The sequence below is a fragment of the Triturus cristatus genome, chromosome 3_1, assembly GCF_964204655.1.
Source record: "Triturus cristatus chromosome 3_1, aTriCri1.1, whole genome shotgun sequence".
NCBI classification, from domain to species: domain Eukaryota; kingdom Metazoa; phylum Chordata; class Amphibia; order Caudata; family Salamandridae; genus Triturus; species Triturus cristatus.
Window position 1 is genome coordinate 379,940,052 of NC_140583.1, and position 13,779 is coordinate 379,953,830.

General features: G+C 44.6%; 1 protein-coding gene across 1 annotated transcript in view; it reads right to left on the minus strand.

The window, feature by feature from the left end:
- Positions 1–13,779, minus strand: part of LOC146860297 (uncharacterized) — a 781,914-nt gene that overhangs the window by 533,551 nt on the left and 234,584 nt on the right. The window contains exon 4 of the mRNA XM_085644159.1: positions 11,929–12,052. Within this exon, the coding sequence (XP_085500285.1) occupies positions 11,929–11,980 (52 nt within the window). The 5' untranslated portion in view covers positions 11,981–12,052. The remainder of the gene's footprint in view (positions 1–11,928; positions 12,053–13,779) is intronic.

The following is a 13,779-nucleotide window of genomic DNA, read 5'->3' on the forward strand; positions in this document are numbered from 1 at the left end:
CTGCCCTCACCACGTTTTCAACAAGGCCGACGCTGTCATCGCACCCCACCTGCGGGACATTATCAACACCTCCTTCGACACCGCCACCTTCCCTGAGAGCTGGAAGCACGCCGAACTCAGCGCTCTACTCACGAAACCTACAGCGGACCCCACCGATCTCAAGAACTACCGCCCCATCTCGCTCCTCCCGTTTCCAGCCAAAGTCATCGAGAAGACCGTCAACAAACAGCTGGCCGCCTTCCTCGAGACGAATGGGTCACTTGACCCCTCACAGTCTGGCTTCCGAGCCAACCACAGCACAGAGACCGCCCTCATCGCCGCCACCGACGACATCCGAGCCCTGATGGACAACAGAGAAACAGCGGCCCTCATCCTCCTAGACCTCTCCGCGGCTTTCGACACGGTCTGCCACCGCACCCTAGTGCAGTGCCTCAGCAACATCGGAATCCAGGAGAAGGCACTGGATTGGAACGTCTCCTTCCTCGACGGAAGAACACAGAGAGTCCGCCTACCACCGTACAAGTCAGAGGCCACCGAAGTCCTCTGCGGCGTCCCTCAAGGATCCTCGCTGAGCCCCACCCTCTTCAACGTCTACATGAGCCCCCTCGCGGCCATCGCACGCCAACACAACCTCAACATAATCTCCTACGCCGACGACACCCAGCTGATCCTCTCCCTGACCAACGACCCCGCCGCCGCCAGAGCCAACCTGCACGATGGGATGAAAGATGTAGCCGAGTGGATGACGACCAGCCGCCTGAAACTGAACTCAGACAAGACGGAGGTCCTCATCCTGGGCTCCTCGCCCTCCGCATGGGACGACTCCTGGTGGCCCCCCACCCTGGGCACCGCACCCAAACCGACGGACCACGCACGCAACCTGGGCTTCATCCTGGACTCCTCCCTCTCCATGACCAGACAAGTCAACGCCGTCTCCTCGTCGTGCTTCAACATCCTGCGCATGCTACGGAAGATCTTCTGGTGGATCCCCACGGAGACCAGGAAGACGGTCACCCAGGCCCTCGTCACCAGCCGACTGGACTACGGCAACGCCCTCTACGCCGGAACCACCGCCAAGCTCCAGCAGAGACTGCAGCGGATACAGAACGCCTCAGCCAGACTCATCCTCGACATCCCATGTAACAGCCACATCTCCGGACATCTGAGAGACCTGCATTGGCTCCCCGTCAACAAAAGAATCACCTTCCGTCTCCTCACCCACGCACACAAAGCCCTTCACGATCAAGGCCCGAGCTACCTCAACAACCGAGTCAACTTCTACGCTCCCAAACGCCACCTCCGATCAGCCAGCCACGCCCTCGCCGCCGTCCCCCGCATCCGAAGAGCGACAACAGGAGGAAGGTCCTTCTCCTACCTGGCCGCCAAGACCTGGAACTCCCTCCCGACCGACCTGCGCTTGACCCAAGACCACCTCTCCTTCAGGAAGAAGCTCAAGACCTGGCTGTTCGAGCAGTAACGGCACCCCACCCCCCAAAGCGCCTTGAGACCCTACGGGTAAGTAGTGCGCTCTATAAATGTCTTTGATTGATTGATTGATCTCATAGTTGAATTTCCTGTGTATGTTGGATTTGTTCTTTCTCATATTTTTGTTGCAGGTGGAAGAATCATCCTTGTTAGTTAGAATACTGTCATTGTTTTAGGAGTTAGGCTTAGGGAGAAGAGCATACATTAAGCATTGATACTGATGGAGAACTATTCGACTTTCTCATCAGAGCAAGCCTGAGAATCCAGGCCATCTTGCCAAAGCTGGGGAGCATCGCTGCCCAATGGAAAGTTACGAATGAGGAGGTGGCCTGACTGGATGGTGTGATTTTGCAAAGCACCTTGGGATACTACTTGTGGTATTTATGTACCGTAATCAGGGAAAGAGTCTGAGGACTTCTGCCTTGCCAAGAGAAAGAGAGAGCATCTTAGAATGAGTCCTGTAGCTTTATGCGACTTGACCAACTGATGTGAAGAGACTTCTTAGGAAGACTTCATAAGCTGACACCTTAACTGATCTTGCCTTGGAAAATGCTATGTAGGGCTGTCACATTAGTACTGGTGTAGGGACAGACTAATGCTTTATGCCCACGAACTTCCAGTGAAGGGGAATCTTGATGTCTGCTCGATAATCTTTTGTATCGTGATTCTCAAACTAATCATCTTGTGCATGTTGCACCGCCTTAACTTCATCCGTAGATTTGGCTTTGTATTATTTTCAATTAATTTCTACACTCTCACTTTGAGGTGCTTTCATGTCCAGTTGGGAGTGTGTGATTCTTAAGAGTTATAGTAAATTGGAACTGAAATGATTTATCTGCTAACAATTTCTCACCCACCCTACGCTTTCATGCTAATAAAAAGAATCATCGACCCGAAGTTCTCGAACGGATCTAGAACATTGAACCCGGCTCCTTCAGTTGGTAGCAGAGTAGGTTGGTTATCATATGAAGCAGGAGATAATTTCAAAAAATCTAGAAAAGACCTAGACCCCCTCGAGCCCCAAAATAGAGCCCAATGATCAAGAGCGGAGAGCAAGGACTTTGGGATAGACCGATAGAGTTTGATGGTGCAGCGAGGACAGTGGCGATCGGAGGAATGAGTATCAATAGGGATGTGTCGTCTGATAGATTGTGGAAGTGATGTCATTGCGTGATGTCTTTCGGAGTTTGTGTGAAAGTCGAGTAAATGTGATTTTGGGCCGGACGTGGTCCAAGAATTGAGATTTGAGTTTCAGGTCCCGAAGTGGCCTAAGATCCCAGGATATATTGAATGGTGTAGAAGACACAGAGTTATTGTGACTGTCTGACTGCAGATTTGAGGAGTTGTCATGAGACATCATCGGCAGTTCAACTTAAGTCAGGGAAATTTGTGTAAATGTGACGTGTGAGAATCGTGTAGTAATCCTTGTGTACAGGGTTGGACTATATCGATTCAGGTGACCACCAAAGGTCCAGGGTTGCTGTGTGTGAAAGTTCTTGGGGATTGAATTCTATTGATATTTTAGAAGGCAGTCAATTACAGAGTTGTGATTGCGTAAGTGAACGTGGATGGAAAAATTGTGAAGGAGGGTGAACTGCCGCGAGGAGGAAAAAGGTGACTTCACAGCGTTTCGATAGGTCGGTTGGTGTAACGCTGGACTGGGATTGAGTGGTAGTCAACAGGATGCTGTGATTGAGAATACTGTCTATCGAGGGGGAATTTTGATGATCTAACTTTGCAGTGTTTTAGGGTGTTGCGAGATTTGTTCAGGGGAGATCAGGGAGTTGTCTCTCGAGTGGGTGAGGAAGCAGCGCCCGAATATACTCCAGCGCATTATATGGTGACAAATGTCGGACTTCATACTATAGTTTGGCTTCAAAATTAGCATAAAGAGAAAAAGATTGGAGAGTTGGCATTTTCACATTATGGCTCATTTCAATTGGAGGTGTTGTATCAGTTGTGATGAGTGATGTATTCACTACAGCCTTGGCCTAGACCAACACAGTTTGAGGTATTAGATGTGTAGATGCGAGAAGCACATGCAAAGACCAGGGAGATATTTCACAGGAAGATAAAAAGGGCAATGAAGGCATAACAGGGTGTACAATGGGACGCACAACTTAAAACATGGAGAGTAGACACCATTGAGGGGGATAGGTTGTATCCGATGCTGGTGAAAGAGGGAAATACTCAGGACAGGAATGGAGGTGAAAACGGAAATGATGAGAGTGATATGGATGACAGCTTATTGGATAGCTTATCAGAGTGTCCTCCACCTGATAATCCTCATTCAGAGGAGGGAAGGTGAGAACTGGCAAATGCAGGGAACACGGAAAGAGTGTCAGCATCACAGAAAGGCTGTAGTACAGGGATAGTTGGAAGGAATTCAACGGGAGTAGAAGGAACAGGGATACCTGCTTTAGGAATTGCAGAGTCAAGTGGAGTTAATGCTGCTTTACGGTTACCAGAAGCCCTTATGGTACTGGCCACCACTGGGCCTGTAGTCTTTGTGTATGACCCGAACTTAGTGGGGAACTCTAGTCAGCAACAGTTATGGTTGGAGGAGAGAATAGGCTTAGGAGGGAATGAGACCATGAACGGAAAAAGTCTGTCTCTGTTGACTGTAAAATCTAGTACCCCTTTGCCGGCGACTGCAGATCATTCAAGAATACGCATTGAGTCTAGTACCATACAATCTGTGTCCTTAGCAAACTCAAATTCAGATTTGAAGATGTGGGAAGCTCTAGTCAGAGGACCTAAGGGAAGAACACCAGAAGCAAGTGCAAGTCAGGGAGCCTCTGGAAATCAGCATGTCTTAGAGACCACAAATTTAGAGAACTGATTGAGAAATCGAAATAGCGACAGAGAAAGACAGAAGAACACGTCAAGTCAGGGCATGATCAAGGCCTCACTAAAGGCAAAGTTGTCAGATATAGTGCGACTGAATGCTGAGGTGGATGAAATGATCAGTGGGAACTTGCCGTTGGAGAGGATAGTTACTTATGAGCAAGACAAGCTATTGTTTGTGACAAAGGATGTCACTCGTAAGGTAAAAAATTGATGAATTGATGAATTGGCTCAAAAACATTACGTATATCTTTCTAAAACAAAAATGTTACATGGAAACCATAGGTTGAACTACAGTGATCAAGAACTGTAAGAGAAAAGAGTTACAGGCTTGAAAACACGCATTCGAAAGTTGATCATAGGGATACGCGCTTGGAGCATGCGTGACAAATGGGAGGAAAGGTGGTCAAATAAAAAGAGAATTAGGAAGGTGACAGGAGAAAAGCTGCCTCCAGGAGGTGGAACAGCAGGGGTTGAGGCATATCTTCTGCAAGAAGTGCCTAGTGGAGGGTATGTGCATTTTGGAGTAGGGGTGATCTAGCTGCGTTCACTAATGAGTTTCCTTGGCTAAGGGAGAAGCCTGCTGAATGGTACAAGCAAGTTGATTACTTTGTGAAAATGTATAAAGTATTGTGGATTGATCTGAACATGTTGATTGACATTGTGGTTCTAAGTGATTTATGGTCTGCTTATAAAATTGCTATTGATTTGCCTTCTGCTGATCCAGACAGAGATCCTATAACTCACGGTCCTTCACCATTGGTTATGAAAAACTTCGAACAAGTGATTACATGGTTGCAGTCCAAAATAGCCCCACAAGATTTCAATTGGGTTCAAATAGATTGAACAACACAGGAACATAAAGAATAAATCAGTACATGGTTACTGCAAGCCTTCATGCAATACAGTGGGTTAGATACTCTTGATCCTTAAGATATGGGACAGTTTGTTTCCTAATTTGTCATGGGTATGAGACCAGAAATCAGCATTATGATCCAGCAACATTTGATCTGCTGGCAAAACAAGGCAGTGGATGATTTTTTACGGTATGCCAGGTTTTGCAGTGATGAGGTGGATTGCAAACACTGGAGAATTAAGGACAAGTTGATGTTGGTCCAAATGAAGAATGCCCAAGGGTAGATCAGGCACTGACAAATTGGGGAACAATGGGTCAGAATCAAGGGAATAATCAAGGAGGGCTTCAGAACTCTCCGAATAACTCTGGACAGGAAAAAGGGAGAGGTGTCCCCATAGACCCCAAAACAGGTATAGACATTGCCACACTAAAGAAAATGAATGATTGCCATTTTTGTCAAAAACTCGTGCATTGGAAGCGAGTGTCGATTATATCCAGCAAACAGATGCAGGAGGGAGAGTGAGTGCAAGTGCCAGGTGTGATAAACACAGTGACATGCCATGATCCTGCAATGGGGAGGTCAAAACCAGTTAGTGCAAGTGCCACAACCTCCGAGAGTTTCGCAGAATAGTCGAGCTGACCACTGAATGACCTTTATGGAAGCATTGGACGGACTCGATCAGGACCTGTCACAATGACGGTGCCTGAGGGGGGAGGAAGACTGTACCCTTGGAGCAGTCTTAGAGGTAGACCAGTGCAGATTCTTATGTGAGGCAGAAGTAGGCAGCCATTTCAGTACATTCTTGATTGATACTGATGCTACCCGTTCTACTGTGAGATCTGCAGTAGTCCCAGATCTCTCAGGACAATCAATCCAATTTGTAGGAGTTGCTAATAAGAGAATGTCAAACCCATTGACAGAAGAGGTACCAGTGAAAATAGGAACATTTTCCCATGAGGCACTTTTTCCCATGAGGCACAGGATCAAGACTGATTTGCATAAAGCTATGTCCGAACTGGGGTGGCGATGTGAGCTAAAGAACAATGATGGATTCAACCCAGATTTGTGACTGGGGGTGAGTGTCTGAAAAGTTTCAGCGCTCCGTCCATTATCTCTTTGTGTTTGCTTTGTTCGCCCTAAGTTGGCAGAGTACACCCAGACGTGGGTCCCTTGCCCACTTTGCCACTTGATTCAAGATAGCCTGGCTGATGAGGGCTGTTAGCCTGAAACTGGTCCCAGTATGCTTATTTCTGGTCCAGGGAAGACATGGCTTGGCAGTTTGGGCTGGACTGTTCCCATGAGGGGCAGGGTCAATACTGATTTGCATATAGCTGTGTCTGAACTAGGGTGGCAAAGTGAGCAAAAGAACGATGATGGATTCAACCCAGATCTGTGACTGGGGGTGAGTGTCTTAAAAGTTTCTGCGCTCTATCGATCCCCTCTTTGTGTTTGCTTTGAGAGGAAGGACTCATTTGTTTTCTTGATGGGTATGGTTGTGCAGGATGGAGGCGGACCACTCACAAGCAATACCACTAATGCCTGCTGAGGAAGACAATCTATGGATGAGCACTTGGCAGGCAATGGTGTTAATTGTGAGAAATCAATTAGTATCAGAGCACAGGAGTAGCCCTGGTGATGGAGTCAAAAGGAGTTAGGTCCTAATGCTTAACGGTGCTTTCAGTGCTCCTCCATGGCCTGAATCCATGCTGTAAGTCACTAAGTAAACCACTGAACTCCAGTTAGAAGACGAGATGGTGATAGATGACAATTTCAACTTCATTGCCAGCAAACTTGAGGTCCAATATAGGTCTATGTTTGGCAAGAGCTTCAGCATCCAATATTGGCTTTCTTTACGATGGGTGAATGATTGCATTTTCAAGTACCCGAGGGACTTCTCCACTGGTTAATTTGTGATTTACTAGTTTGGACATAATCAACAAGATTTCTGGGAGCCTGAGATGATGGGCTTGTCATTGGCAAGGTCCCAAGTAGGAGACAATGACTTGAAGGTGGTCAATATTATTCTAACCTCAGTTTTAGAGGCTGAAACAAGTTCTCGTTAAGTACAATTACTGAAGGAGGAGGTATATGGAAGTACATGTGCTGAAAGTTGCTCAATTGATTCAGCAATTTGAGACATCAGCCAGTCGATTTCATTGTTGAAGAATAACAGGACATTATCACAGAGATGTGGAGAGAAAGGGTTGGCAAATTGTTGGGAAAACTGAAAGATACTAACTTTTCGAAGATGCTGAAAGTTCATCGATGGAGTTAGAAGACACAATGAAGTGAGGCTGGCAGTTTTCTTGCCCTTGCACATGCAGAGTTGTACCCTCTACTGTGTACTCTGCAGGCTGTACAAATAGGGCGAAGTTTGGTTTTGATCCACAGTATTTTTAAAGCTCTACCTTACCTTAATTTGGTACAGTCTCTTGGCATACAAGTCATTTAATTTTGAGGGCTATTGCTTCCTGACTGTGGAGGGAACTAAGGAGTCCGCGACCTAGCTAACATTTTAGATCAGTTGGTGAAAAATATCTTTCTGGATTGTTGAAAGAAGGTTGTGTGATATCTTTTAGCTAGTCAATGAATGCTTAAGTCTGTATTTTTTGTGTGGTTAAAGAAGAGGAATTTGGACCAATGTCGTGGGCCCATTAACTGGTAGGATGTCTATAGAAAATCGGTGACAGCTGATCAATGCAGAGAGGCCGATGTTCTGGAAATGTTGAGAAAAGTAGGCCAAGGGTGTGGCCTCCATCATGGTTTGATACACTGGCAGGTTGTAAAATACCAAGGTCATCCATGTCATCAATTAAGGTTTGAGAAAAGCATTTGAAATACAGCTGTAGAGCATTACGGTGTGTTGGGCAAGATTTATGAGATCAGATTGGAAGGTAGGTAGGCATTTTTTGGGTAGGTTGTAGACAACAACAGAGATAAGGTAGGAGAAAGAGAGGTGACAGCCTCCTTTAAAATATGCTCAAATGAGGTATAAGAAGGCCATAAGACGTTTTTGTGAGGGTTCAGGCAAGTACTTAATAAAGGACTTCTGGACATCTATTTGATAAACTCCAGGTGCCAAAATTACCTGTTCGGGAGTTAAAAATGGACATGAGGGACAGTGAAAATATGTCATCTCGTAGTATAAATACATACGCTGCCTCATTATTAATGCAGATAGCAGGATTGCTTTTTAATTAAGGATCAAAAACTAAGGTTTGTGGAAAACATGCTGGGCCCTGGAAAGGGCACGGTCTGTGGCCTCATGCCCCCCTCTGTCCAGCCTCCTTTTGATGGCCCTGATTTAATACATGATGCCATTATTTTTTGTTATTTATTTACTGCAGCAGGCATCTAAATACTTTAGTCAAGACTCAAGTGCAAGCATAACGCTAACATGGAAGCCTCGCTCTGTGTTTTAGGCATGCCATGTCATAACATCTCCTTCAGTCACACAACCATTAAATATTTCATCAGTATTGATAGGAATTAGTGTGCCTCTAGCCATAGTATTGCAAAATGTTTAATCATATGTTAGAAATACTTTTTAATGCCTATAAATATTAGAATGCCTTCCACTGCTACTTCCAGAACATACTAGAGGTGTTCTGAAAGAACTTAGGGGCATATCATCAAGCCCATAAAATTATCGCCGCTTTAGCGTCCGTTTTTGGACGGAAAGCGGAGATAATTTTATCACCTAATCAGCAAAGTCACGCTATCGCGGGAATCCTTGCATTATCGCCCTTTCCCCTAACGCCCATCTTTGCATCTCTAATGAGATGCAAAGTGGACGTTCCTGCCCTGACATAGCTGGAGAAATGTCGCTAAGCGACATTTCTCCAATTATCAATGGGCACGCTAACCTGCAGAGCGACAAGCAAAGTAGCGATAACCTCTGTTATCGCTACTTTCCTAACGCCTGCTTCAAGACTGACTTAGCCATGATATCCTATGTAACGTGAATATCATGGCTAAGTATGCCTTGCCCTATCAGCAAGCTTTCACCAAACCTTGTGCGATTATCGCTGTATTTCCAGCGATAATCGCACAATGGGCAGCTTGCGCTCTGAATTTTATCGCTTTGGAGATAAGTGTTGCTGATAGCACGCTATCTCCGTGAAAAAATTCAGAGTTGGCCGGCGATAATTATCCTCGCGCTAAGAGCGCTGAGCGATAATTATCGCATGTCCTTGATGATATGCCCCTTAGATGGCCATATTTGGGCCAGGCGTCCCATGACAAAGGCATAAGTCATCACTTCCAGCCATACCACTATAAAATATTTTATCGCTATTGACATACCCTAGTTTGCCTCTAAAAGTTGTATTGATAATCACCATGCATTGGATACACTTTTCAATGTCTATAAATATTAGAATGTCTGCATCTGCTTCTTCAAGGACATATAAGAGGTGCACACAAAGTCATAATATTACTATAAACATCAAAATTCAGCACTCACATATTTTTCGCTGAAAGAAAACATGAAGCCATCATTATATTAGCAAAAGTGAACATGCAAATGTATATATGTGTTTAAACTGCACTCTATGATCTGCTTTGCTCAAATAAAACCAAGTCACTTTTTTGCTATTGTTCTGTTCCGCTTCCAACACGAGGACGCATTCAAGGATGTCTGCTTGGTTCATAATTCTCAGGTATCCTGAGACCGAATGGGCAGTGGTGGGTTTCTCTGGACCTTTGTTAACAGACACACAGCATGGTGCACCAAACAGTTGCGCCTGAATAAAGAGGGATTTACTAACATTCAGTAGTACAACGCTACTGCAGTTTTGTGAAAGACTCTTCAAGCACGTGTGTCTGGCTCAAGAGAGACATCCACTAAAATATTCTCCGGTCTAGAAGGTTTAGTGAACCTGCCTCTTTTAGAGGATGCTCTATCCCTTCTTCTCATGCTAATAACCCTTTGCAAGCTCCTATTGAATATAGAACCGACACCACCAACTCCATCACTGAAGAGAACCATGCTTGCAGAGTCCAAAACGGAGTCACTGTCACTATCTGACAGCCCTGTCTTCTCTCTTGAATCAACTCTCTCTGGATCTTAGCAAACAGAGGGGACATGTAAGCTTTCTTCTCCTTCCAATTCTGACTGAAAGCATGCAAAAAAAAATTTGTTAGTGAATTGTCAAATCTATGGTAAAATATTGAACCAGACACAGTCTTTGTTCATTTGCAAGTTTCGAAAACTACTCCATCCAGCTGGAAAAATCTATTTGACACTTCTAATGCCTTAACATCTGAATCCGTTCTGATAGAAATTAAAAACTATAACATTGCTCATTTCCAGGTTAATTCTCTCACCTGTAAGTATCTATTGCTCAGCCAATTCACAAGTAACTGCAGTACCAAGTACACATTTCACAATGTTTGATAATTCACTTTAAGTGGTGTTTTTAATGGAATCCCTTTCATCACTCCACCTACTGACATTACTTATTGTAATGAATGACCTGCTGCCACTGTTGACCTATAATATAGTTCAGTTTTCTGCAAGAAAACACTGTCTCAAATAAGTCTGCTAGGAAGTTTGCCACCTCTACTTTATCTGCCTCCATGGGATCCAAGCCGCTCTCCATGCACCAACATAACCAATTGGCTAGGGAAGTCTATGGGCCCGATTCACAGAACAAACTTAAGACAAAATCCTAAACTTAGTACCATTTTGGTATTCACAGAATGCACTTACTACTTCTGGTATTCATAGAATGAACTTACTACTTTTGCGATTCACAGAATAAACTTACTACTTTTGCTATTCACAGAATGGATTTACGACTACTAACTTTACGTCCGCACTTGGGCCGGAAATTCCGGCCCGGAGGCAGAGCTTCCGGCCCGGAGGCGGGGCTTCCGGCCCAGAGGCGGAGCTTCCGGCCCGGAGGTGGGGATTCCGGCCAGTGGCGGAGATTTAGCCATGGCCAAAACCTCCACCTCTGGGCCGGAAGCTCCGCCTCCGGGCCGGAAGCCCCGCCTCCGGGCCTGAATCCCCGCCTCCGGGCCGGAAGCTCCGCCTCCGAACCGGCATTTCCGGCCCGAGTGCGGACGTAAAGTTAGTAGTCGTAAATCCATTCTGTGAATGGCAAAAGTAGTACGTTTATTCTGTGAATCGCAAAAGTAGTAAGTTCATTCTGTGAATACCAGAAGTAGTAAGTGCATTCTGTGAATACCAAAATGGTACTAAGTTTAGGATTTTGTCTTAAGTTTGTTCTGTGAATCGGACCCCAGATCTTTTGTGCCAATGACCTTTTATACCTATAAATGTTTATCTAACCTCACATGCTGCTTCCAAAACATAGAGAAGGTGGACTTAGAGCTAGTGACGATGAGCATCACTTGCATTGAATGGAAAGCATTGGCAAACACAATAAGTCGGCAATTAATGTGCTAAAGCATGCAAACATAGGAATGCACAAATACTCTTTTGCATGTGTTAGCACATTTAAACCAGACCTATGTGCTTTGCTGATCCTTGCTATCCCCGAGAGGTCTTCATTGAGTTAGCCTGTTCCAAATGCATTTGAGGCTGAAGGGGTGCAATCTCCATAAGCACTCAATGCACAAGACAAAATCTGTTAATAGAAGTTAATATAATTTAATATTCTCATAGCTTTTGCGACACAATATACAGTATATTAGTCCGCGGCATAAATAATTCTTTCTTACATCAACAAGGGGACAGAGTTTAGAAAAACTGGTGAAATATTCAACTCACCAGAAGGCAAAGCAAAGTACATGTCGAGCAGTATTTCATGCTGTGCCGACATTTTATCCCCGCATGTTTGATTTCCATTTGGAGTAATTTTTGGATGTAAAGTCCACCATCCACCATCTCCTTCCTGCAAAAAAATAAGACTGCCTGTTAAACATTTTGCAGCAATGTTTGATGGTAATTTTTACATTACAATGCGCTGTAATTCTTCAAACTAGAATACGAATAATTTATTTATTTCATCCGTATTTGCAGAAGTCAATAAATATTTAGAGCAAATGAAGTAAATAACAAACATACCCAGTTCAGAAAAGTGCCCTGTATATGCTCTAAAATTCACTGTTGACTAGTGTATTTTCTATTGCAGGCCTGTATTTCATAAACGTTGGCCGAGGTTGCAGAGATTCAAATGCACCATCTGAACAAAAGGGCTAAGAGCATTTTGGAACCATGCTTTTGGTGACTGAACAACCTCTGTGTCCCACCCTGGTGACAAAAATATGTGCATCTTCAATCCGATTATTAAAACGGTAGCCATCTTTAAACTATTTCAGCTTAATAATATCCGCTGTCATGTATGATCTCAAATGTTGACTTCTTCATTATACATTTAGCATGATATTTGTTATTAATTTTTGTATAATACTTATGAAAGACTAGTTTCCTTTGACATGCCAAAGGACATGATTTGTTTTTATTTAGCTGATTGTCTTTGCCTACATAGATCATTGGCAAATCAAGTGCTTTTAGGTGTAACCATAATCAGTTTGAATTGTACTTGAATACTTTGATTAATAACAAGTGCCCATACTCCGATTATATTTCCTTGACTCAATAATTACATAACAAGGCATCACCAGCTGCAGCTCCTGTGATAGGGTGTAGGAGCGTTGCCCCTCCCCCACCAGTACTTTAAGAAATGTAAAAATAAAACAATAATAAAACGGGTCTAAAACCCATCTTATTATCGTTCTAATCAGCTTGTACTGGGGCTTAAGGCGGGGCCAGAGTGATGATAGGCTGGAGGGGGAGTGGTGGGCTCTACCTACACTACGCATGCGGTATTTGGCCGGCTGTCGCAGGAGAGAGTAAAGATCTCTCCAACCCCAGCTGCATTGCTGAGGGTGGAGTGTGTCCTGGAGCGCACAACATCGGCGCCAATCCTGACGTTGCTCTCATTCATGAGAGCAGCATCAGGATCAGCCGCAGGGCAGGCTGGAGCACGTGCCTGCCTGCAGCAGGGGAAAGAGCAGATGAGCATGACGCGGTGCTGCAGGGCAGCAGGTAAGTTTATTTTTGTCTCCGTTGTCGCCTGTTCCCCCCGTCCCTGGCCCCACCTCTTTTCCCCCAATACGAGCTGCTCCTAGGCATTACCACATCGTAGAAACAGGAACCTTACTATTTACCTCAGCGGTTCTTAACTTTTTGACTTCTGTGGACCCCCACTGAATGTTTTCTGGAATTCAGGGAACACACTGAGTCATTATTGGAAGCTGGAGAGCCCTGGCCTAAGCTACTTCCATGATCTGAACTTCAAACCAATACACAAAAATTCAAAACATGTATACACCAAACAAATGCTCAAATATTTGAAAATGTTGTTTAATTCACAATCAAATACAGAAATAGTTTTCACATTTTCAGTTTTGCTACGACTTTATTAATTTTAGTGCATTCATTTTAATATTATTTAATTTAGTAACAAAGTCGTGAGCGCCCTGTGTAGGCCTCACAGCCCCCTGGGGTCTTTGGACCACAGGTTAAGAATCACTGATCTGCCTGAAAACAAATTGAAATAATTTCTCTTCAGGGGTACCTATAAAGGAACATCTCTTCACAGTGGTCCACAGAGTC